The following is a 24,350-nucleotide window of genomic DNA, read 5'->3' as shown; positions in this document are numbered from 1 at the left end:
CGCGCATGCGCTCAGTCGTGCCCAACTCTGTGACCCCGTGAACTGGAGCCCGCCAGGCTCCTCTGTCCACATGGATTCTCCAGGCAAGAACACAGGAGCGGGTTGCCATTTCCTCCTCCAGGGGATCTTCTGACCCAGGGATTAAACCTCGAGTCTCTTGCGTCTCCTGCACTGGCAGGCAGGTTCTTGACCAGCTGAGCCACCGGGGCAGCCCTGATGCTGGCAGTAACCAGTTCCGAACTATCCCGTGGACTTCTTTTAATTTTAATTTTACTGCGGTACAGGTGACTCACGATGCGTTAGGTTCAGGTGCAAAGCAGCATGATTCAGCTACATATACTTAGAATCAGTCTTTTTCAGATTCCTTTCTCACAGAGGTTATCACAGAATTCTGAGCAGAGTTCCCTGGCCATAGAGCAGGTCCTTGTTGGTTCACCTGTCTTATGCGGAGCAGCGGGTGTGTGTTCACCCCAAGCTCCCAATTCATCCCTGCCTTGCCATGCCTCCCTTTTAGTAAGAGTACATTTGTTTCCGATATCCGTAAGTCTGTTTCCATTTTGTAAATCAGTTCCTTTGTATCAATTTTAAGAAAACGATTCCACACATGAGGGGTGCCATGTTTCCGTCTTTCTGTGACTTCACTTAGTATGATAATGGCTAGATTCATCCATGTCACTGCTCGTGGCGTTCTTCTGTTCTTTATTTGATGGCTGAGTAGCATTCCATCACACACAAGTTCCCCATCCCCTTTATCGGGTCATCTGTCGATGGACATTTGGTTGCTCCAGTATTCCACCCTTTGTAAACAGTGGTCCAGTGAACTCTGCGCTGCAAAGTTTCTTTTCGAACTCGGGTTTCTTGAGGACCCGTGTCCAGCAGCGGTGCTTCTGGATCGTACGGTAGCTCTCTTTCTCGTTTCGTAACCAGCCTCCATCCTGTTCTCAGAGTGGCTCTACCAACCTGCGTTTCCCCCAGTAATGTAGGAGGGAGCCCTTTTCTCCACGCTGTCTGCAGGACTTTTTCTTTGGAGATTTTTGATGACAGACCTTCTGACAGGTGTCAAGGGGGCACCCTGGTGGAGTTCTGATTTGTGTTTCTCTGGTCAGTACTGAGAGTGGAGCATCTTTTTGTGTGCTTTCTGGCCGTCTGTGTGTCTTCTTTGGAGAAATGTCTATTCACATCTGCCCATTTTTTTAATTTTTTGGGGGGCGGGGGACATAGAACTACATGAGCTTTTTCGGGGGACATAGAACTACATGAGCTTTTTGTCTTATTTTGGAGCCATGGACTTCTTGATAGTAGAGGATAAGTTCTAATTCAACACATTCATTCAACACTAAACAAAATTTTAAAAGCCAGTTTTTCTTTCAAAACCACCCACCAACCCTGACCAACATCAGAAACTCTGCAACAAAAAATAAATTACTGAATTAAATTATTACAAAACTTTACTAAAAATGTTTGAGAATTTAAGTATTGAGTATATAAAGTGATTAAATGTTCATTTAATAAAAGATCCTGAGGCATCTACCAAATATTCTTTAAAAGTTATTGTAATTATCAATTATGGAAGTATCATTATTAAAGGGCCTTTGGGACCCTCCATCTGACAGCAAATTATGTAGTGTATTAATTTCAAGAATTTAGTGAATTAATTCTCTCTGAGCAGCCACGTGGTCTTGGCTGAACTCTTATCTTTCTGAAAACCAGAGGAAAAGGATAGCTGAGCTATTTCTTTTCTTTACTTCAATTACAGAATAAGAACATGATTAGAATTTCTTCAAGATTATTTCAAGGATTCCTGGACACTAAGAAAGGCTACTAATCAATGGATAACTGATAGGCAAATTACCAATCACCAATCTCCATTCTCTAAGCAAGTCCCCAAGGGATTTGCAAAAAACCAATGTGGATGGCTTACTTCACTCCCCAACTTATTAAAATGCATTTCTTGACAATTATTCTCATTTTCAAACTCTTTACAGAATCAGGACTGACTCCCTAAAGTGTCTGCTTAGTTCTACTGTAACGTCAGTAGCATCTGGCTATTAAAAACCAAATTATTTAATCCCAAACCTAGCACCCGGAAGAGGAACCCAGGAGAACCATGACTGTTCAAGCCTGAAAGGGCATCACGCCCCCGCCCCAACTCTTGAGTTAATGATCCTTAAAATGTCTTCAGAGAACCCAGGAGGGCCATCACCCAATACCTGGAGTGACACACCCCTTTCCTTTTCACAAGGACCTCCCACATCAAATGGGAATGGTGACTCCCAATCACCTTTTAAATTAACCCCCCCCCCGCCCCGTCCTCACATGAGGACCACTCCCCACCATGAGGCTCCAAATGTCCTAGCCTGAGAGTTGACCATCTGTCCTCCAAGTTCTTTACACACACTTCAACCCAGCTGAGCATGGAATACAAATGCTGAACACATAATAAATTCATTACTGTTTATTCACTTGAACCGAAGTTAATCATTAGTCTTTGGAAGGTTTTCTTTTAATCTTTTTAATTGTGGCAAAATACACTATTTTAGTCATTTAAAAATATACAGTTCGGTGGCATTAAATATATGCACACTGGGTGTTTTTGGTACCTCGTCTTAATGGTGGCACTCTGGGTCTGCAATCTTCACTGCAGCACACAGGACTCTCTTAGCTGTGGCGTGAAAGCCCTCAGCTGCGGCCTGCGGGATCTAGTTCCCTGAGCAGGGATGGAACCCAGAGCCCCTGCCTGGGAAGCATGGAGTCTTAGCCACTGGACCACCAGGCAAGTCCCCACCTGCACTGCTATGTAACCATCCCCATCATCCACATCCAGAAATTTCTCATCTTTCCAAAGTGAGACTCTGCACCTCTTAAATATGAACTCAGTCCTCTCTCCTCAGCCACCCTTCTCTTCACTGCTTCGATGAACATGAGTCCCCCACTGAAGAACATCACACTGTGTTTTGGTGACCGGTACATTTCACTTTGCATAAGGTCTTCAAGGTACATGCATGGGGTAGCAGCTGCCAGAACTGGGCTCCTTTTTTACGGCTGAGTAATATTCCATGGCATGGACCCACTCGTTCCTTGACGGACACTGAGCTGCTCTGGGGGCTGTGAACACAGGTGTACAGATGCCTTCACTTCCTTTGGGTCTATACTCACGAGAGGACTTGCTGGGTCTCATGGTAACTCTGTGTTGAACTCTCGGTCCTTAGACGTTTTGACTAATCCATTGGTGGTAAGTGTCCCTCACTACGAGACAAAAATGACGAGTTTCCAGAACCACAGGTCTGGCCCACAACAACAACACAAACACACGTCTCTGTAAACACAGTCCAAGTGGTCCACCAGACAAATGCTGGCGAATAACGGAAGCATTTGACATAAGAACTAAATAAACAGACCATCCATCACCAGCTCACCCGAGCCCACCGCCCCAGGGACACACACAGGGACTGCAGTCAGGGCTGAGTGTTTGGAGATTCACAAAATAACCTATTTGTGGTTCTCGTTTTTCACTATGGGCCTTTAAAAATGACTTCCAGTCATCCATTCGTATAACATTAGTGAACAGTTGACAGATGTGCCTTGATCCACAGCCTCAACCCGCTGCCCTGCAAACGTGATCTTCAAATGACCAGACGGAAACCCACACCAGAGGGCTTGCAGACAGGACAGGTGAGAGCCCCTGGAGGCTTCCTTCCAGGGCCAGGGGGAGGGGGCTGCTTATGGAGTTAGGTGATGAGAGCCCCACGTCCTGCGGCCACTGGAGGGGCTTCCTCTCCAGTGGATCCCTGGCCCTTGATCCACTTGCAAAGGAGGGCCTCCTCTCCCTCCCCGCAGAGGGAAGTGGTCACATAGCTGAGGACAGAGCCTTCAGACTTCAGTTGTGGCCAAGTGCTTTTATTTGCCTTGTAATTTTCTTTAAGAATACACACTAAACCGAAAACATACCCCCACCCCCACCCCCCCGGCCTCCTTTTGGAGGCAATCGGAGAGGCCAAACTTGAGTGGGAAGGACAAGCACCCTGTCTTCCCCGGAGCTGCAGCCGGTCACGTGACAGCTGGCCTGAAACACGTCAGCCGTCACCTGAAACCTGCCTGCTTCCACCGCAGGAAGGCAGCTCCTGCAAGAGGCAGCTCCTGAAACGACTCCCCATGTGCCTTCACCCTGCGGCTCGCGTGTGTTGCCGGCGGCAGGGCCGCGGCCCCTTTAAGAGCCCCGGCCTCTCGCAGAAGAAACCGGATCTGCAGGCCGTGGGGATGTGACTCTGGGACAAGGGGCCGCCTGGCGAGGCCGGAGGGATGAGCAGGAGGAGGGAGCAGAGGCAGGGCCGCCTTGCCCGGCCGCGCTGCCTTCGGAGTTTAAATCAATTACAGCTGAAAATACAGGGTTGCCATCTGGTTTGCAAAAGCAAGGATAAGGGAATAAAATGAAAGGGCTTTTTTGGTACTAACCTCACTTTAATCATTGCCAAAGAGCATGAAGACAGCCCAGCGTCCTCCCACAAGAAAGCCGTGGGCCTCCCAAACTTGGCAGGCGGTCCCGCGCAGGATGGGCTGGGCGGGAGGCCCGTCAGAATAAAAGTCCCGGCCGGGGGCACGGCGCGCTGTGTGTGTGGGGGCGGGGGGCTGGCTACGGGGCCCGAGGCTCCTGGGCGCTTTCTGCGCGGAGGGTGTCCTGCCAGGTAACCCGCATCTTTACTGCCCCAATCGATCGCGAGAAAAGAGCTCGGTCGTCAGGATGACAGCGTGCCATTTCCTCCTCCTTTGTCTCCTCATCTTCCCGAACATCGGCCTTTTAAAAACGTCTGTAAAAAGGAGGCTGAATGGAACCCAGGAGAGGCCGGCGGGGCTGCTGCGGGGCTCGGGGCTCGGGGGGGGTGCTCAGAGGAGCAGCATGACCCGCAAGGGCCCCTCTGAGCAGGAAAGTCAGAACGCCCCATGCTCCCTGCGCTGGAGTCTGTAGGAAGGGACTTCCTCCTGCAGAATCTGGTCTGGAGTGCCTGCACAGGACACACAGGTCTGCAGCGTCCTCCCCGACCCCGCCTCAGAGACCACTCCCCTGCCCCCGACATACACACACACCCCCAGCCTCAGTCCCCTTGCCAGGCCAGGTCAGACCTTCACCTGCCCCTCAACCTGAGTTCCTTCCGCCCCAGGTGAGTTTTACAGACAAAACCAAGGCATGCCTGGGTCCAGCTTACAGAAAGTACAGCCCACGGCGGCACCGTGGTATTTATGGGAATAAATACTGATCAGCCCTTTATGGCCTTTTATAATCCGGAAATCACAACGGTAACAGATGATGTGATGATGATGAAGACGGCATTTGTGTTCCGGGGAAAAACACATCTTCGACCCAAAAATGATGCAAAAGCGGTCTTCCAAATCCAGCCCCGACAGAATCACTGTCTATAGCAACAGTGTCCATAACATTACAGATCTCAGGAGTGTGAACTTTCGAGTAAACGGTACCTCTGTCAAACCACAGGAAACATCTGGTAAAATGGTTAAATAAAAACAGAATTTAAATGTCTGACTTCAGAGCATGCTCATGGTACCAACAAGAGACCATTACAACAAATGCCGAAAGCTCACTGGCCACTCACAGAACTCAGTGTCCTTGAGTGGGGGGTGGGCAGGCAAACAATCCGGAACCCTGGCCAGGATCCTGTTTCCTCGGGGAGATGGGGGGGGTGGGGGTGGCGGTACCACACTGCCACCCTGCCACCCCTGAAGTATCCTCAGGCCCAGAGCAGACTCCTCCACACACTCCCCACAGCACCCCCCCGCCCCGTGCCACCAGCAAAGCAGGCTCCCAGAAAGTGCTGGGCCAGGAAACAAATAAGGAAATGTACCACGATACGTGCCTCTTGGTCCCACCACTAACATGTAGCAAGCACGTGCAGTTATCCTCACCAGCAAAACACAGCCCAGAGGCATGTTATCAGGTGCTTGCTGAAGCATTCTGGTCCCTTGTAAAACACTTTAGAAGGCTTCTCCATTAAAAAAAAAAAAAAGATTCAATGACTTTACCTTCTCAATTTAAAAAAAAACCTGTATTTCAAAAACACAGTAAAGTTGAAAAGCAAATTTAACTTAGGAAAATGGTTATTTTCCTAACTCATTTGATGGAGGGTCCCTAATTTGAAGTTGTAACATCACCAATAGAAAGATAAACATGCTACTTAAAATAAGACAGAAATCACAAAAGAAATCCAAATGGCCAATAAAAATATGAAAAGATTAGTCAAGTTTCCTAGTAGCAGAAAGAAAGAAAAAAGCAAAGTTAGAACAATGATTCTCCCATGAAACCTGGAAAAATTATCCTTAACGAAAGGTCACCTCCGGGGTGCTGTGGGTGATGGACACATGCAAACAGTTGCCCATGGGAATGTCAGTCAGCAAATCCAGAAGAGATGAGCCGGCAGGATGCACGGAAGCAGAAACAGGCGCCATCCAACCCAGAAACTCCACTTCTAGAGACAAGGGCCACATGAGATGTGAGCAAGAATGGAAGCCCAGAGACAGCCACAGAAAGATGACAAACCACCGTGCAACCCTGTCAACAGCCCCCGTGTCTGCATTTGTTAACAAGTTTTTTTTTTGGTCACAAGCAACATCGAACAAGGCTTGCTAGCTGAGGCACAGTGGGGAATCTACTGGAAGGATACTCTGCTACGCTTCTTGGAAACGAAAGAAGAGGCAAACCACCAGTGATCAATAAGAGAAAAGGAGGGAGCCCTGGGATCAGGGGCAACCGGAGGAGGAAGGCGCCCCCACCCCACAGCCCACCAGGGGCTCCAAGTTCAGGTGAGAGAACCCACAGTCACCAGCCTAGGTCCCACATCCTCGCCCTCCATCACAGCAGCACCACGGAGTTGACACTGGGGCTCAGAAACTCGAGAAATAAGACATCCAATAGGCTTCCCAGGTGGCAGCCGTAGTAAAGAACCTGCCTGCTATAGTCTGTGTGGTCGCAGAGCCTGATACGACTGCAGTGACTTAGCAGGAGCACGGTGCTGCTGAAAAGTCAAAGGCCGGCCCTTCCCTCCAGCTCCCCTGCTCCCCAAAATGCTACGAGTTCCCACAGTCAAGAGCGGCCACCTGAGCTTTGAATGAGTTACTTCTAAGAGACTGAGGGTCTCATAGGAAAGTGGTCTATTAAGAGTTCTGCAGGTTCAGGGAGGAGAGGGCGAGGACAATGCCCCTCCTCTGCTGTGAATGAGGGAAGGTGCTGGGTTGTTGGCTTTTTTTAATTCTTTTTTTTTTTAAGTAAAAGTGTTGGAATTGTTGGCTAGAAATAGAAACGAGCCTTTGGGCAGCAAGAGAAGTATAGGAAAAGGTGCTGAGTTTTAACGTGGAACTCGCAGCGATATTTACGTCTGTTTCTCACTGCTCAGCCATGTCCTGTTCCTGACAGACCCTGATGCTGGGAAACACTGAGGGCAGGAGAAGGGGGCGACAGGGGACGCGACGGCTGGACGGCATCGCCGACTCGATGGACGTGAGTCTGGGCAAGCTCCGGGAGTTGGTGATGGACAGGGAGGCCTGGCGTGCTGCGGTCCATGGGGCCGCAGAGTCAGACGCGACTGAAGAGCAGTGTCCTAGTCCAACTGCTTCCCTCCTCCTCCCACTCGACTTCCCTTCCCCATCACTTCTGAACTCACGGTCCCCCCCAACCCTCCTGTGTGACACCCACTCACATCCTGAAACATGGTTCATTTATCACGTAGGACGTCATCGCTCCTAGTGTGGACAGACAGGCTCCCTGCCGTGGGTCCAGCTGGTTCCAAAAGGTGACCTCCCAAGGAGGGACACCCAGGGTCGTCCCTGCCCAGGTCCCCGCTTCCCTTGTCCCCCAGCCGTCCACCCTGCAACACGGGGAAAGCTATCCCCGATCAGAGATCACTGGAAGGCATGACAACAAAACCCTATCTAACTGCACCCTGAATTGAAAAGAAAACACCCACGGAGGCACTGCTGAAGGTGAATACACCTGGGGTGTTAGATGGCATCACTGTCTACGGCACACACTGGGAGAGAAAGCGAACGGGGCCGCAGGGTATTCACAGCTAGTGAAGACGTGTTTGCCCGGCACTGGTGGTTTTCTGTCGGTGGATCCCAACTCTTCCCAAAGTTGGTGGGAGGGGCACCGGGAGAACAGCAGGTCGCATGACCACCAGATTTGGTGGCGCGTTTAGAATGATCAGTTACAGTAAGGCGGCCAGGGGTGTGAAGGGGCGCCCGGGAGATGGTGGCAAGCGCCACGCCACACACACTAAGATGCCCCGGGCAGTGACAGTGCTGGTTTCAAGACGGACGTTTCGAGGCGGGAGGACCACCCAGGCTGCCCACCGTAAGTCTGGGGAGGTCTCTTCCCACACCGTGTGGAGCTGGCGCAAGGCCTGTAACAGCGGGGGGTTTGGGTGTCTTCCTAACACAACCGTGGGCAAGGAGACTTGTGAGGGCTGACAGGCCAAGGAAGCCACCTAAGGAGGGTAATCCTGGGCAAGGGAGTTTAGGACAAGTCACCGGAGTCCCTGCAGGTCACCCTGAAGAGCTCGGGTTTTATCTCACTGTCAGGAAGGAGCTAGAGCTACTGCCCACCCACAAACACGGCCACGCCCTCCACAGAGGCGCTCGAGACACACAGGCTGGTCGTGGAGCCACGTGGCCATCACCCCTTTCACCAACGTCTCTACTGCCAAGGTCGCTCCTGTGTCACAGAGAAGAGGGAGCCTCCGCGTTAGTCCCCTGACATAAACTGCTCTGGGGCTAACACATCCCAAGTTGTAGTTCAGCTGCTCAGGCGTGTCTGACTCTGCGATCCCATGGACTGTGGCCTGCCAGGCTCCTCTGTGCATGGGATTCTCCAGGCAAGAATACTGGAGTGGGTCGCCATTTCCTTCTCTGGGCGATCTTCCCGACCCAGGGATCAAACCTGTGTCTCCAGCATTGGCAAGTGGGTTCTTCACCACTGATCCCAGGGAGCCCAATACCCAAAGTGGTCTCCCACAAATAAATACCACAGTTCTATTGTAAGGTAGCTGGAAAAACATTTTAGCTTTGAGAACCTTTAGGTAGATCTGGGAAAACTCCAGGAGTAAACACTTGGGCAGGGGTTTGCTTGCTTTTCTAGTGTGGACAGAATTCTCTCCACTGAGAAGAAGGGTCCAGCCATCCCTCTAACCTGAGAGAGGCCCCCATCTGAACTTGATCTCTCCCTTCCATACATCTCACCTGATGCCCACACTGGGATCCAAGGGAGGTGCATAGGCAGAAACAGAAAGAAGAGCAGGCGGGATTCATTCACACAATTAAACTCCGGAAGCTTATTACTCGCAGTCAACAACTGGGGTAAGACCATTTGATCCAAAAGCTGCATCTCAAGCAGAGGCAGTGATCCAGGTTATATGAAGTGTGCATGTGCCCAGATACTAGGGACCTGCACGTTTCTGCTTGTGGGGGGCAGGGATTGGGGGGAGACAGTGGGGAGGAGGGGTAAGGAAGGCAGGGGAAGCAGCGGGAGTGAGAGTCTGTCCCAGGGGTAGGGGTGGGGGGGGTCTCTGAACTAAACATCACAGGGAAAAAACACGCACAAAGAGGTGCCGCTCAGGGCTTGTTACGTGTTTGAAAGGGATTCTCACCATCCCTTCCAAAGGGAAGGATGTTGACAGTGCATTCAGAGTGACACGTTTCATGTGAACGCTTCCTTAGCGCCTGGAAGGCCTGGGGCACCCAAACCTGGGTCAGGAGCAGCAAAGCGTCATTCTGTGCACAGAAGTGTCCGCGGCAACGCAGCAGGAACCACCCCCCCCCCCTTTGCCGAGAGGAGGAGGCAAGAACAGGGACTGAGGAGGACGGGGGGGGGGGGGGGGGGGGGGGGGCGCGCGCGGGGGCGGCGAGGCAGTGGGTCAGAAGCACCTGCAGGTGGGGGTCTGCTCAGAGTTCCCTGGTGCTGCCTAGCGGTGCCAGCAGAGTTCCGAGCAGAGAGGAAAGCTCCAGAAACCTTCCTGCTCATTGAGGTGCCAAAACCACTAAGGAGGGTGCTGCCGTGGGAACGGGGGTCTAAGCCACGGCCACGGCCAGGAGCCTCCTGGAGGACATCCAGGGAGACCAGATTTCACCAGGGGCAGCGATGATCACACGCGGGAAAGCAGGCGGAAGAGACAGTGGTGACTCCAGGGCAAGTGGAAACACCCCGCCATGGAGACAGGGGCAGGCCTGGGTAAGAACTGGTGGAGACAGGAACCGCTAAGGTTGACGCCGGTGGGGCAGCTCTGCAGGTGGGGGGATCTGGGGGATACACAGTATCAGGGAGGCACACAGCTCCGTGGGCAGGGAGGCTGAGCCCTGGCCAGGCATAAAGGCCTGGGAACCCTCCGCCTCTAGTGGGCGTTCATGCCGGGAGCTGGCCCATGGGTTCCGTCCAGGGCTCGGTGCAGTAAGCAGGATGGGGCCCAGAACACGCGGTGATAACGAGCCTGTGAGAGCGCCTAGGTGCAGGAGTGAGAACCAGGAGGGGGGCCTGCGGGGGCAAGAAAGCCGGGCGAGGGGTCGCAGGGTCCCCCCAGGCCTGGGGTCGTGAGGACACCAGGGAGGAGCGGATGGAAGTTCCGTGACCGCTGACGCTCAGGATCACAGCCCTGGGCTGGGGCGTGGATGCGGAAGGGGAGACGCTCTGTTCCCTGGAAACAGCTCAGGGTGGAGAAGCCAGCGTCGGGAAGGCCCGGAAGGGGCACACCGTCAGGGGGAAGGGGCTGGGCTCCCCCCATCTCTCAGGCCCAGGGACTCTCCCTGAAAGACCCAGCATGGAAGCTGGCACCCAGCAACCCCAAACCAAGGGATCGTGTCGTCACCAATCTAAGCCGTATGGCACCTGAGCCTTGCGCGTGTGCACGTTTGTAACATCACTTCAAGACCAGGTAAGATGCCCACGTGGCCTGGCAAGCATGCTCCCTAGAATACTGCTGACAGGGCCCATGACAAAGGATTAGAGGATCCCACGGCAAGTTGTGCTGGAGATTCCTGGCACCCCAGACTCAGAGCCAGCCTCATGCCCACCACACGGGCAGACCCCAGAGCCGGGTTTGGGTGCTTCCCAAACTCTGCCTGGGGAACACTCTCCCCATCCTTCGAGCATTGAGGCAAGATGGTCCTCGATGGGCAACGGTGCTCCAAGTCCCCATGCGGTCCTGAGGAGACAGAAAAGCCCAAATCCTCCCTGGACAGGCTCAACCACAGGGACAGGCCAGGGGTGCCAAGAGGGTGGAGCCTCCGACGGGCCGCCTAGTAAGTGCCCCGGCCCACTAGGAGCTGGTCTGCCGCCTGCCCCATCCGGATCCTCTGTGCATCTAGTCCTTGCGCTCTTGGGTCTTATCGAGGGAAGGCAGGCGGGAGGTAGAGAAATCAGAGGAGAGTGCAGGGGAGCGAACTCCGCTTCCCGCGGGCCTCCAGTGCGGCCAGAGACCCGGGTCCAAAATCTGGATCTGCTGGTTGGCGGGATTCCAACCTACGTCCCTAACCTACCCCTTGACTGTAACACGGAGCTCTTTAATCATGCTTTGGAGACAATCTGGGGAGAAATTTCAAGAGAGAGAGACAGAGGAGTAGGAAGACCAACGGGGGTGGAGGCAGAGGCAGACAGCATGCATGCCTGAACCCAACGCTTTAGCAAAGACGCTAGGGGACCACGCACTGCCATTTATGAAACAAAAACTACCCCACACGTAGAACTCAGGGCTCGGACACGCAGGGACACAGGAGACGACGGGTTTACAGGCGAGATCTAGGGGAGAGTCCAAGAACCACCCCGACTCTGACCCAAGGCCACTTCTGAGCAGTCCTCCTGGTCCTCCAGCAGGAGTGCCAGGCCCCGACCTCAGGACAGGCTGGCTCTGCATCCTCAGAGCAGCAAGGCTGATGTTCCACCTGTGTGAACCCAGGGCTGCCGTCGGTGTCCCCAGCTCAGAAGCCTCTTCATGCAAACAGCGCCCAGAAAACCCAGAGAGTCAGGGCAGGAGGGGGAACCAAACCCTGTGTGGTTTTGTTTCTTCAACTTCTCAACAAACGCCTCTGACTTAATCCATGCACCTAAAAACCACTCCCCTCCACCCCCATTTCCGAGTCGTCTTTAAATAGTGTCTTTACACATGCTAATGAGGCTTCCCCAACAGGCCCCAAAGGTTCTTTAACTCCTCTCTAGGAAAGCAGTCCTTTCTCAAGGTTCTCGGCCCAACGTTCACAAGCTCTGTGAAACGGAGGCGCCCAGAGGTCCCTGGAACAGACGAGAAGGGACCCGTGACGACCACGCTGGGTTCTGCTGCCCTGACTGCTGGCACGCTTGGCATTTCTTCACCCTGCGTGTCATCTAGCCAGGAGAAACCCAGGGCAGGGCGGCCGACGGCCGGCCCAGCTCTTGGCAAAGACTCTTAAGGCAGAAACGCTGCCTGCTGGGAAAAGGCTGATGTCAGCTCTTAAGAGCACGGCTCCCCAGCTCGGATAAGGAGGTCTTTGTTTTCGGCTGAACTGTGAAAATGAGAAAATGCCTCCAGCCTGACAAACAAGAAACCCACACAACACAGGTCAGGCCCGTGACCTTTCTTTAAAGGTACCACACTTCATTAGCAAAACACTCCCAGGCAGCACACAGCTGTGCCTTTAAGGTCCTGCAGAGCAGCGGGAAAACCACCTTTGCTTCCACCCCGGGCAGGCAGCAAACCCCACCCCACCCCCAGGGCAGGGCCAAGTCAGCCCCACCAGAAGCACTTCTTAGGCTCCACCTCCCTGAACCAAAGCGCTCATTACAGATCCAGGCTCCCTTCTCAAGTCCCTTTCAAAATGAATACACACACTTGCTAGATGGTAAGGAGGATTTCAGAGTTAGTTATTTAGGATAACAAACTAAAGGCCATAAAATATCCTCTTAAACCCCAGAACACTTGTGGGAAGACACGCACGCCTGTGTGCTGAAAGCACAGCAGAAGACAGAATCTGGGGGCTAAAACTTCCCAAGTTCAGACGATGCCAAGAAGGATGTGGGAGACAAAGAGAGAATGCATATAGTTTGAGGGCTTCTATTTCAAGAACTCTTGATTTATGGAATCTGGAGAGGGGAAATAAAAAGTGTCTTCATGTATTTAAAGCAAATTATAAAATGCCCTGGCCTGAACGTTTTAGGCTAAGGCTGGAAAGATCCCCTGGAGAAGGGAAAGGCTACCCACTCCAGCATTCTGGCCTGGAGAATTCAGTCCACGGGGTCGCAAAGACTGAGCAACTTTCACTTTCTATTGGTCTGACAATATTGGTGATGGCTCAGCAGGTAAGGGCTTCCCTGGTAGAAAGCCCTAATCAGCCAGTAAAGAATCCAGCTGCAATGCAGGAGACCTGGGTTCGATCCCTGGCTTGGGAAGACCCCCTAGAGAAGAGAAAGGCTGCCCACTCCATATTCTGGCCTGGAGAATCCCATGTAGTCCATGGGGTGGCAAAGAGTCAGACACGACTGAGTGACTTTAAAGAATCTACCTGCAATGCAGAAGACACAGGAGAAGTGGGTTTGATCCCTGGGTTGGGAAGATCCCCCGGAGGAGGACATGGCAACCCACTCCAGGATTCTGGCCTGGAGAATCCCGTGGAGAGAGGAGCCTGGTGGGCTTCAGACCATGGGGTCACAAAGAGTCAGACACGGCTGAGGAACTAAGCACACAGACAGACCTTAAACAAGAACACGATTCCAAAGCCCTCTCCTGAGTAAGAAGGAAGAAACCCTTCCCGGCTCGCGTGGGGCTCTCACCTGCACAGAGACCCTGTTCCATTAGGCGCCTTCAGGGGGAGGGTGAGCAGCAGCACCCCTGAAGGGAAGCCTCGCCATGCAGGGCGGATGGACCGCCTCGCTCTCTCAGTTACCGAAGAGCCCTTCCTCGCCGAGGCCCCTGCACCCCGCCACTGCTGCCCCAGGGCCTGTTATCTGCTTGCCACTGCCCGGAAGGAATCCTTCCCTTGGGTTGAGAACGCGCACACAGCAATCATCCCAAACCACAAGGCGTTAAGGTCCTGTATCAGCCGACTCACAGCTGCTGGACACGTGTGCCTTTTCAGCATGGCTCTAAGATGGTTCCTAAGAGTGCTGGCTACACGAACAGCCAGCCTGCGCTTTGATTCCTGGCTCTGTTACCAACCAGCTAGCTTCGTGACCCCGAGCAAGTTACAACCTCTCAGTTTTACCACCTGCAAAAGAGGGGCAATCACAGCATCTCAGAGCTGAGATGACGCACGGAGTGATCACGCCCACGGAGCATTCAGCACAGTGCTTAGTACACAATCAGGCCTGTCAGTGACGGTCGTGGCCAAGCCCTAAAACAAAGGCTCTCGTGATTCTCTGGATGCTGGGAATCCTGATCTATCACCACTCTCAGGAATGAAAAGTCTGACCCCCCTCCAAGGCTTATGTAGACATGGACACAGCGCTAACATGCTCTGCCTATAAATACATATTATGTATTACGTAATAAATACATACCTTTAAAGCCTGCTTACCTTTAAAGCCCTAGTTGCTAGAATGTCAAGGTACAAAAATAGCCTCAACTTTGCAATTTCCTCTAGGTCTAGTGTTTTTTTTTTAATTATACTATAGTTGATTTTGGGCTTCCCTTGTAGCTCAGTTGATAAAAGAATTGGCCTGCAATGCAGGAGACCCTGGTTCGATCCCTGGGTTGGGAAGATCCCCTGGAGAAGGAAATGGCAACCCACTCCAGTATTCTTGCCTGGAGAATCCCATGGACAGAGGAGCCTGGCGGGCTGCAGTCCACGGGGTCGCAAAGAGTCAGACACAACCGAGCAACTCACACACACACATACCGTTCTCCACAGTGGCTGCAGCAGTCTCCACTCCCTCCGGGTCTAGTTTTAAATCGAAATGAGGAATTGCTTCCTCTACTTTCATGAAGTTTGTGGAATGAACAGTCCCTGGTAAAGGCATGTCCATACACATCCCCACTAAAGGTACTAAAGAGATACAAGAAATGGAGACTGAAAGGAAGTGTGGTGATGCTGCCAAGGAATATGGAGATACTGGACAGACTAACCGCTCTTGAACACCCGAGGTCCATACCATCAGCCCTACTGCGGGGAAGATGGGCGTTTCAGTCCGCAATCAGCGAGGCTTCTCTGTTTTAGCAGAGCTGCTATTACATGCCCAGAACTTGATTTCAAAGGGCTTCCTCCAACTTGCTTGTCACTCTGTAGGAATTACTGGTTTTGAGTCTGGTTTTCCCCCTCTTTTTCTGTTCATTCCTATAGGGTCAGGAGGGAAGTGACTAAGGCCAAGGGAGGGGGAAAAAAAAAAGAGAATAAGCAAGGGAGAAGGAAGAGGAGAGGAGGGAGGAGAGCAGCAGCAGAGAACCCTACCCTGGAGAAGCACTCAAGGACGCCCGGGATCGGCTCCCTCAGACTCGAGGGAGCCCTCGAAGGCACGGCCGCGGGTCGCCCCGGGCAGGAGCTCAGAGGAGCAGCACCAGCCGGGGGGCCGGGGGTCCTTCGCAGGGCCCTGCCTCCTTCAGCGTGAACTGTTAACATGGGCTGGGCGGGCGCAGCCGTCACGGCACCAGGCCAGCGACCGAGGCTCTGACCTCAGCGGGCGCTCAGGGCTTTTGCCCCATTCCGAGGCCAGGGGCAACTACTCTACACATGTACACACCACTGATCAGAAAGAGCTCCTCCTCCCGCGGGGTATGAGCTCAGGACGCACAGTCTCTGGACAGGGGGTCTCATTTTCCGTTCAACACAGAGATGGTTTAGCACCTGTCACACACCACACACGGGAAGGCTCAAGTGCCACCCTAACGATGTAATGTGCGTCTCTGAGCGGCACGTCACCCCGTCTCAGGTGAGATGCAGGTGTGACATGATCACGTGATGACTGGCTTCAGTGTTGTGGTTAATCCCAGCTCGATCACTGTCACTTTGGACACATTATCCTCTCAATTTCAGCTTCTGACACACACACACACACACCCCCATCTTAAAGGGACACACTGCCTGTCAGGGTTAAATGAGGTAACACACAAAGCGTCCGGCAGAGGGAGGGTCAGCACAGAGGAAGCACTCAGCAGCCACATTCGCCTCCTCCCACAGGTAACCGAGTGAACAGTTCACACATCCGTCACTCACACACACAGGTGGAGACGGGGTAGTCGGCACTCTTCAGCACACAGCTCTCACCAGGCTCTACCAGCCAAGCAGCCTACGCTACGTCTCAAAACCAGTATAAATTTAGCATGCATCAACTGTTAAGCCCTCAAGAGTGTTAAACTGTATTACAGATACACAAGATGTCACAAATGGACAACATTTTCCACTGCAACAGTATCATCATAAAAAATCATCTAAACATCTGAACAAAGGGGATCGGCTGGACCAACCTTGGCACGTGCACGCAGTGGAGTACTATGGAGCTATAAACAAGAACGAGGAACTGGCGTGGAAAGATATCCGCGATACATCATTGAAAACATCTGAGTTCAAGTGAATATATAAACCATGACACTTTGTGTATAAGAAATAAAGGGCCTGAGAAAATAGTCATATACCTGCTTATTTTAACACACACACACACACAAGAAAGGTAATCACCTTCGGGGGAGGAACAAAAGTGGTGAAAGACACAGGGAAGGGAATAATACTTCTCTAGTACTTTTCAGTATGATTTTGACTTTTTTTTTTCTTTCAGTCTTGTTGAGATATAACTGACGCGACATCACTGTGGAAGTTCAGGTATACAGCAGAATGACCTACATATATGGCGATATGATTACACAGCCTTGGCTTCTAGCAGCGTGTTAATATTTTACACATTCAAAAAGTGAAGTCAACAAGGAGAGAAAAAAATCTCTAATTGAGTGCCAACAAATGACGAGATTTTAATAAACACAACACTGAAAGGGGTGGGAAAGTCACTTTTGAAGTTGGTATTAATACTTCAAAGAGCCTACTATTACACACTCAGCACAGTCAGTTCGGTCACTCATTCGTGTCTGACTCTGCAATCTCATGGACTGTAGCACACCAGGCTTCCCTGTCCATCACCAACTCCCGGAGCTTGCTCAAACTCATGTTCATTGAGTTGGTGATGCAACCCAGCCATCTCATCCTCTGTCATCCCCTTCTCCTCCTGCCTTCAATCTTTCCCAGCATCTTTTCTAATGAGTCAGTTCTTCACATCAGGTAGCCAAAGTATTGGAGTTTCAGCTTCAGCATCAATCCTTCCAATAAATATTCATGACTGATTTCCTTTAGGATGGACTGGTTGGATCTCCTTGCAGTCCAAGGGACTCTCAAGAGTCTTCTCCAACACCACACTTCAAAAGCATCAATTCTTCGGCGGTCAGCTTTCTTTATAGTTCAACTCTCACATTCATACATGACTACTGGAAAAACCACAGCTTTGACTAAACAGACTTTTGTTGGCAAAGTCATGTCTCTGCTTTTGAATACGCTGTCTAGGTTGGTCATAGCTTTTCTTCCAAGGAGCAAGCGTCTTTTAATGGCTGCAGTCACCATCTGCAGAGAGACTGGAGCCCAAGAAAATAAAGTCTTCCACTGTTTCCCCATCTATTTGCCATCAGTGATGGGACCAGATGCCATCTTCATTTTTTGAACGTTAAGTTTTAAGCCAACTTTTTCACTCTCTTCTTTCACTGTCATCAAGAGGCTCTCTTTAATTCTTCTTCTCTTTCTGCCATAAGGGCGGTGTCATCTGCATATTTGAGGTTATTGGTATTTCTCCCAGCAATCTTGATTCCAGCCCAAGTTTCATCCAGCCTAGCATATCGCATGATGTACTCTGCATAGCAATTAAATAAGCAGGGTGACAATACACAGCCTTGACATACTCCTTTCCCTATTTGGAACCAGTCTGTTGTTCCATGTCCAGTTCTAACTGTTGCTTCTTGACCTGCATTCAGATTTCTCAGGAGGCAGGTAAGGTGGTCTGGTATCCCCATCTCTTGAAGAAATTTCCACATTTTTTTGTGATCCACACAGTCAAAGGCTTTGGCATTGTCAATAAGACAGAAGTAGATGTTTTTCTGGAACTCTCTTGCTTTGTCAATGATCCAACGGATGTTGGCAATTTTATCTCTGGTTCCTCTGCCTTTTCTAAATCCAGCTTGAACATCTGGAAGTTCATGGATCACATACTGTTGAAGCCTGGCTTGGAGAATTTTGAGCGTTACTTTGCTAGCGTGTGAGATGAGTGCAATTGTGCGGTAGTATGAACATTCTTCGGCATTGCCTTTCTTTGGGAGCAGAATGAAAACTGACCTTTTCAGTCCTGTGGCCACTGAGTTTTCCACATTTGCTGGCATATGGAGAGCAGCACTTTCACAGCATCATCTTCCAGGATTTGAAACAGCTCAGCTAGAATTCCATCACCTCCAGGAGCTCTGTTCATAGTGACGCTTCCTAAGGCCCACTTGACTTCACATTTCAGGATGTCTGGCTCTAGGTGAGTGATCACACCATCATGGTTATCTGGGTCATGAAGGTCTTTTTTGTAGAGTTCTTCTACACAAAAAGAGCTCCTCAGCACAGGGTGGGGGGGGGGAACTCTTCTTAGCAGGTTTGTTTTTCAGAATGGCAAGGGCGCAGCAATTCTGCCACTCTGATGTATACCACAGGACGGAACACTGAAGGAGTTGATGCTGGAATCGTGGAGACACGAAGATGGACTGGGACGGGGAGGAAGAGCTCTGCGGAGTGGGATTAGATTGCAGTATTAAAGTGAACCCAGGACCCCCAGCTCCTTCCACTGAGTTTAGAAACCAAGCTTTCTGTGATGGCAGAAATGTTCTGTGTGTGTGCTGTCCGATGTGGCAGCCAAGAGCCACATGAGGCTACAGAGATGGAAACGGGGCTAGTGTGACCGAGCAACTGAGTTCTGAACTTTCTTTAAAGTGAAATGTGAACCGCCACAAGCAGCCATGTCCACTGCTCACACACGAGACAACTCAAGACTAGAGGCAGTGACACCAAGTAACACTCAGCACCCAGATCTCAGCTTCTGAAGACCACTCCGTCTGAACGGAATCAGACCCCCTCCCGGCCCCGAGGAACGCCTGATTCAATGGCTGGTGCAGAGAGCTTACAAGATAAGCATGTGGTCTGCCGGACAGCAAGAAAGGGCTTCAAGGAGCGGGAGGGGCTCATCTAAGAAGGACACGAGTCAGCTGCAGGGGCTCTTATCTGTGAAAATCAGGGAGCTACAACTCACCCAAGGAAAAAAGGAGCCCTGGAGTCCATACGAAGGACAGACAGGTGACAGGAGAGCTCGTCCACATCGGCTCACGCTTGAAAACCAGGGTCACAGATGAAATGGCTTACGAAGTTCACTCCCGTAAGACGAATCCCACCCCAACCCTTGCCTCATACCTTAATCCACTTTCTTTCTAAGTGGCAGACAGAGTACTTTTCAATTCCCAAACAAGACATTCATGTTAACACTTTTCTTAGGCAATAAAAAAAATCAGAACAAACAAACAAACCAAAAAAACCCACAAAAATTCCTCAGGGTCACCCTCTCAATAAGCAGTTCAAATGACCTGGAATTCTCAATTTCCAAATTCTGGAGAAATCACTAGGGGAACCTCTGCTCTCTCCCCCTTCCTTCCCTAAAGAAATCAGCAGTCAGTCAGTCATACTCTAGCTTCCTAGCCTGCCTCAACCTTACCCTCGCTCTAGTGAAAAATAACTCAATACGATGGTTATGTGAAATGCAGCCAAAGCATACATCTTTGAGACCCCCTCCTCTCCACATGTCTGGAGGAGGAAATGGCAACCCACTCCAGTGTTCTTGCCCGGAAAATCCCATGAACAGAGGAGTCTGGTGGGCTACAGTCCGTGGGGTCGCAGAGTCAGATGTGACTGCGCACATGTCCTCTCCATATGAATCTGCAGTTTAGTATAGAAAACTTCCAGGCACCTGAGATAAAAAGGAGCGGGATGCACGACAATTTAAATGGCAAACGTTCCACCAAATCAGGCAACGCGCTTACGAAGCATCCTACCTCACAGAGTCCTAAGAGGAGAAGAAGCTTTTAAACCCGCCTCCAAGACTCATCAGCCGGCTCTTGGAAAACACAGGTGGCAAACGTTTCACCAAGTCAAGCAACACACTTACTAGGTACCCTACCCCAGGGAGTCGTAAGAGGAGAAGTATCTTTTACACTTGCCCATAAAACTAGTCATTCGGCTCTTAGAAGGCAGGCACAGAAACCTCAGTAATGTTACTGAGATGAGGAACTACCCCTCGGCGAACAAGTGACGCTGCCCATCTTTCGTCTCTAAGTCCAGGGGGTTGGCCTGAGAAGTGCTGCCTTTTCTGTTCTTCTAAACCTATGGTATGAGGACATCAATTGTGAGTTGCATGTGAACTCCACAACTCTATCTATTCCCGGCACTTTAAATTTTTACAGCGTCATCACAGAACCGGTGCATCAAGGTCCTATTTGCAACCGCAAGATCATTTTCTAAATGCTCTGACATTCTAATAATATCAGTAATGATGGAAGCTCTGCTTACTAGCTGCCAGACACTGCGCTCAGCACTCATCCTCTGTGGACGGAACCTACTCCCACTGAGAAATAAGGAAGCGGGGATGAATTTGAACCCATAGCCCAGTTATGACTTTCAAACATCACATTCGCCATTAACAGTGCTCTGGTTTCCCACCATCACTGATATCTGAGTAATGGACTCTGTAATAAAGCAATAACTCTCATCAACTGTCTATTGTACTGTGCCCAACTCCGTGCATATTTCCACTCTGCTGCTCACAACTGTTCTCTACATGAACTTACAGCAGTGCCACTGTAGAGAAGGAAATCAGGCCCAGATAAATGAAGTGATTGTCCAAAGCCACGCTGGTAAGTAGTAGACCTGGGATTTTAACTAAGGCATGTTTGATCACAAAACACACTATCTCACAACCAACTCCCACTTCCTTTTTTTTTTTTTTTTTTTAAAAAAAAAAAGAAAGATCAAATGTCTCTTATTTGGGTTTGGGGAAAGAGAGGATTCCTAGCGACAAAAGAATGAACTGCAAACAGCTGGACGCCCAGCATCTAAGTTATGAGCCTCCCCTGTTTGCAAGAGGTCATTGTTGTGCAGAGCCTTACTGCTGGATTCCTGATCGTAGCAAATTCCAGGGCTCCAGACTGCAGGCTCAGCCTCTGACTAACACTACAGCGATTTACCGAGGATAAATTCCACTGTCAGGCTGTCTTGTGACTGCACACACAATCCAGCGCGCTGGAATGCCGGAGATGCCGAGGGCTGCTGGCGCGCTCGGCGCCCTCGGACCACGCGAGGTCCCCTCCAGACTCTGAGCTCCACGTTCCTGCCAGCAAACAGCAGCATCCTCGGAAGAACTGGGGAAGCCGAGCATCCTGAATGATTGTTGCGCGCTAACTCCCGTGTGGAATAGGGCCGTTCACCTCCGCCCTCCATGGAGACCCCAGCCTCTGACCATATCCACCCTCGCGCCAAGGCCAGAGCAGCCTCCCCGCGGCAGCGGGGCGGTCTCTGAGTCCAGCAAACATACAAAGCAGTATCCACCAGCTCCGCAGGGTGTGCGTGTGAGAAACACAACGGGGCAGGGGCGGGGCGCGGCACAAAACTAGGGCACAGGGAAGCACGCGGGTTTCCCAGCACAAATGTGGTGATGTCACTCAGAGTCTAGCTCTCATCTCAACAGAAGAGCACATTGAGGCAACTCGCGTGCAGCCTGCAGGGCATGGGCGCAGACGGGGAGCAGCGCCCCCGAAACCAGCCCCAGGACCACCAGCCACCTGCGGCCGCTTCTCGGAGGGCGGGAGCCGGCGCGCTCAGACCCAAACACGAAAACCACCCTCTGCCGCGGGGAGGTCTCGGCTGTGTGCCACGAACACATGTCAGGCAGCCACCCGTTTCCCGGCCGGGGCCAGGCGCTGGCCTCTCTGGTCACTGCCCCGGCCCCTAAGGACATTCAGTGGGGACCGGTCCCCCCCAAGAAGCACCTGCCAGGCGCTCCCTGATCACCTCCCGAAGCCGCTTGAAGCAAGTCACCACTGGTGGGGAACGCATGCAAACAGCAGACACGTGGGATGGAGGTCCCCTCCCCTAAGTTATTAAAACCAGTTAAATGGCCCCTCCAGGCCGGGAGCGGCGGGGGCGGGGGGGACTAGCAGGCACCTTCTCCCTTCAGAGTCGGCAGAGTGGCGGGAGAAGCTCCCGCACCTTCTCCCTTCAGAGTTGGCAGAGTGGCGGGAGACGCTCCCCGCGGGCCCACGTGAGCCGGGCCGGCCGCGGAGAAGGGGGGCACTTACAGGTGGGGGGCGAAGATGCGACTCATCTTGGAAGCATGGTCCCCGTCACAGTCCAGGTCGTCGTCGCCAGGGTCCACGCTGAACTTCCTCTTGCTGGGACTGATGGGCGGGGGCCCCGTGCGGTGAGCAGTGAGGGCCGAGGCCACCGGGAGGGTCTGCAGCCGGGGCTCCCCTCGGAGAGCAGCTTCACCTGCGCAGAGACAGAGACGAGTCACCGTTGTCACCAGGCAGGAGAGATCCGCCCGCCCGCCCGCCCCCACGACTCCTGGGGGAAAGTTACTGGCAACGTGATGGGCCGCCCCGGCGTGCTCAGAACGGGCCCCAGGCCCGCAGTGAGCTGCCAAGCATGAGACTTTCTACATAAATGCGGTTTCCCAGCACGATCGCTCTCTTCTCCCTCAGCTTCACTGAGATGTAATCGACATATAATTGCACGGGTTCACGGTGAACCGTGTGTTGATCTGATACACTTACAGACTGCAGAAACATCACCCCCCAGAGCCAACACCTCCATCATCACGTCACATAGCCATCCTCTCCTCTTCAGCAACTTTTTAGGGTCTAGTTTAAAATAAAAACTTGCAGAAAAGTAACTAGGGAGTGCGGACCATGAACCATCTCAGGAATTAACTGAAAACATGAAAGGTCTTTTGACTCCTGGGTATTCAACTGCATATCTGTAAGAGTATGACCTAACCGTGGCTTCATTAAAACACTCACCTCACTTCTCTTGCTTGTTACATTTTTATTATGTTTTTGGCATGATATTTTTTTAAGAATGAGGAAATTTTATGGGCTCATAGTTCACATATTTGCCCCCAATGTTAAAATAAACAAAAATACATGGTTTAACGGGAAATAAACTTTTTCTTAGAGTACACTAAAAACCTGCATGTTACAAACACTATGATTATGATTAGCACTAAGTTTCTGTGTGTAATTTGTCACGAGTTAACACACGGGTGCAGTTCTCAAAAGACTTTCAAAGCCAGACACTTGCATCAGAGTTCACATTTCAATCTAATTCGACATCTTGGGTATTTTTCATTCCTGTTTCAGAAAGGCTTTGAGCGAAGAGCTAACTTTGGGCCTCCTTATGAATTAAAATAATCATAACCTTTCATTATAAGAATGGTTATGTACCTTCTAACATTTATAAGTGAGACTAATAGTTACTTTTAAGAGCAAAGTTTTCTAAGTCATGGAAGGGGGAGGGGGAGGGTTTACCTCAAATTCTCACAAACAATAACCCCTCTGTTGTGCTTCTGATATTTGGCCTCTAAGGCCTGACCATTTCTGTTTCCACTTGGGTCACCGTTCGAGAGTCACATTGGGATAAAGGCCTGTGGGGCCTAAGAAAGGCAACCTTGTTGCCACACTAACGTTTGTATCATCACAGAGGCATGGACAGTTCTAACAGCCGCTCGCGCCACACACACGACAAGCATGATCCTGTTAGGGAGAGGAGTGAGGGGAATTAAAAAAAAAACACAAGACACCTTCTTCGTGTTGACCAGGAAAAATAAAAATTTTGCCAATTTAGTCAGCAGGATATAAACTGGCAAACATACGGTCACCCATAAGCCACCTCCAGTCAGGATTTCTTTTAAGGGTTCTGGTCCCGAAGCAAACTGGAACTTTCCATGTTAAATAAAAAACTTAAAAAAAAACAAGCCCTGGGCTGGCTGGTTACCCTCAGAAATTCAGCAGGATTTTGGTTGACCCTCTACTTCCTATGAAGTCATTTCTGGTTTAAACAAACAAACAGCACTGCTGATATCTGTACCTCGATAAACCAGAAAATACCCTAAGTCAGCCCCTCCTCCACAGAGTATCAGCAGCGCGGTTAACTTCTGGAGGAGCCCCAGTAAGACCCCCAGGAACTCAGCAACTGCAGACAAAGCCTCATCCGCAAGGCTGAGCGTCAGCGCGCGCTCCGCCCAGCGTTTCTCCACGTCCTTGGCAGGATGCGCAGGCTGAGGAGGACTCCGT

The 24,350-nt window shown here is 51.3% G+C and overlaps 1 protein-coding gene across 4 annotated transcripts in view; it reads right to left on the bottom strand.

The window, feature by feature from the left end:
* VGLL4 (vestigial like family member 4) overlaps window positions 1-24,350 on the bottom strand; it is a 154,339-nt gene that overhangs the window by 13,421 nt on the left and 116,568 nt on the right. For 3 of the 4 annotated variants that reach the window (XM_040246760.1, XM_040246758.1, XM_040246759.1), the window contains one exon: window positions 22,359-22,548. In XM_040246760.1, coding sequence (XP_040102694.1) covers window positions 22,359-22,548 — 190 coding nt within the window. Of the gene's footprint in view, window positions 1-4,452; window positions 4,548-22,358; window positions 22,549-24,350 lie in introns of those variants that run through there. The other variant, XM_040246761.1, reaches the window with a different exon arrangement.

Source organism: Oryx dammah, unplaced genomic scaffold (assembly GCF_014754425.2).
Source record: "Oryx dammah isolate SB20612 unplaced genomic scaffold, SCBI_Odam_1.1 HiC_scaffold_9, whole genome shotgun sequence".
NCBI classification, from domain to species: domain Eukaryota; kingdom Metazoa; phylum Chordata; class Mammalia; order Artiodactyla; family Bovidae; genus Oryx; species Oryx dammah.
This window is presented reverse-complemented; position numbering and strand designations above follow the sequence as displayed.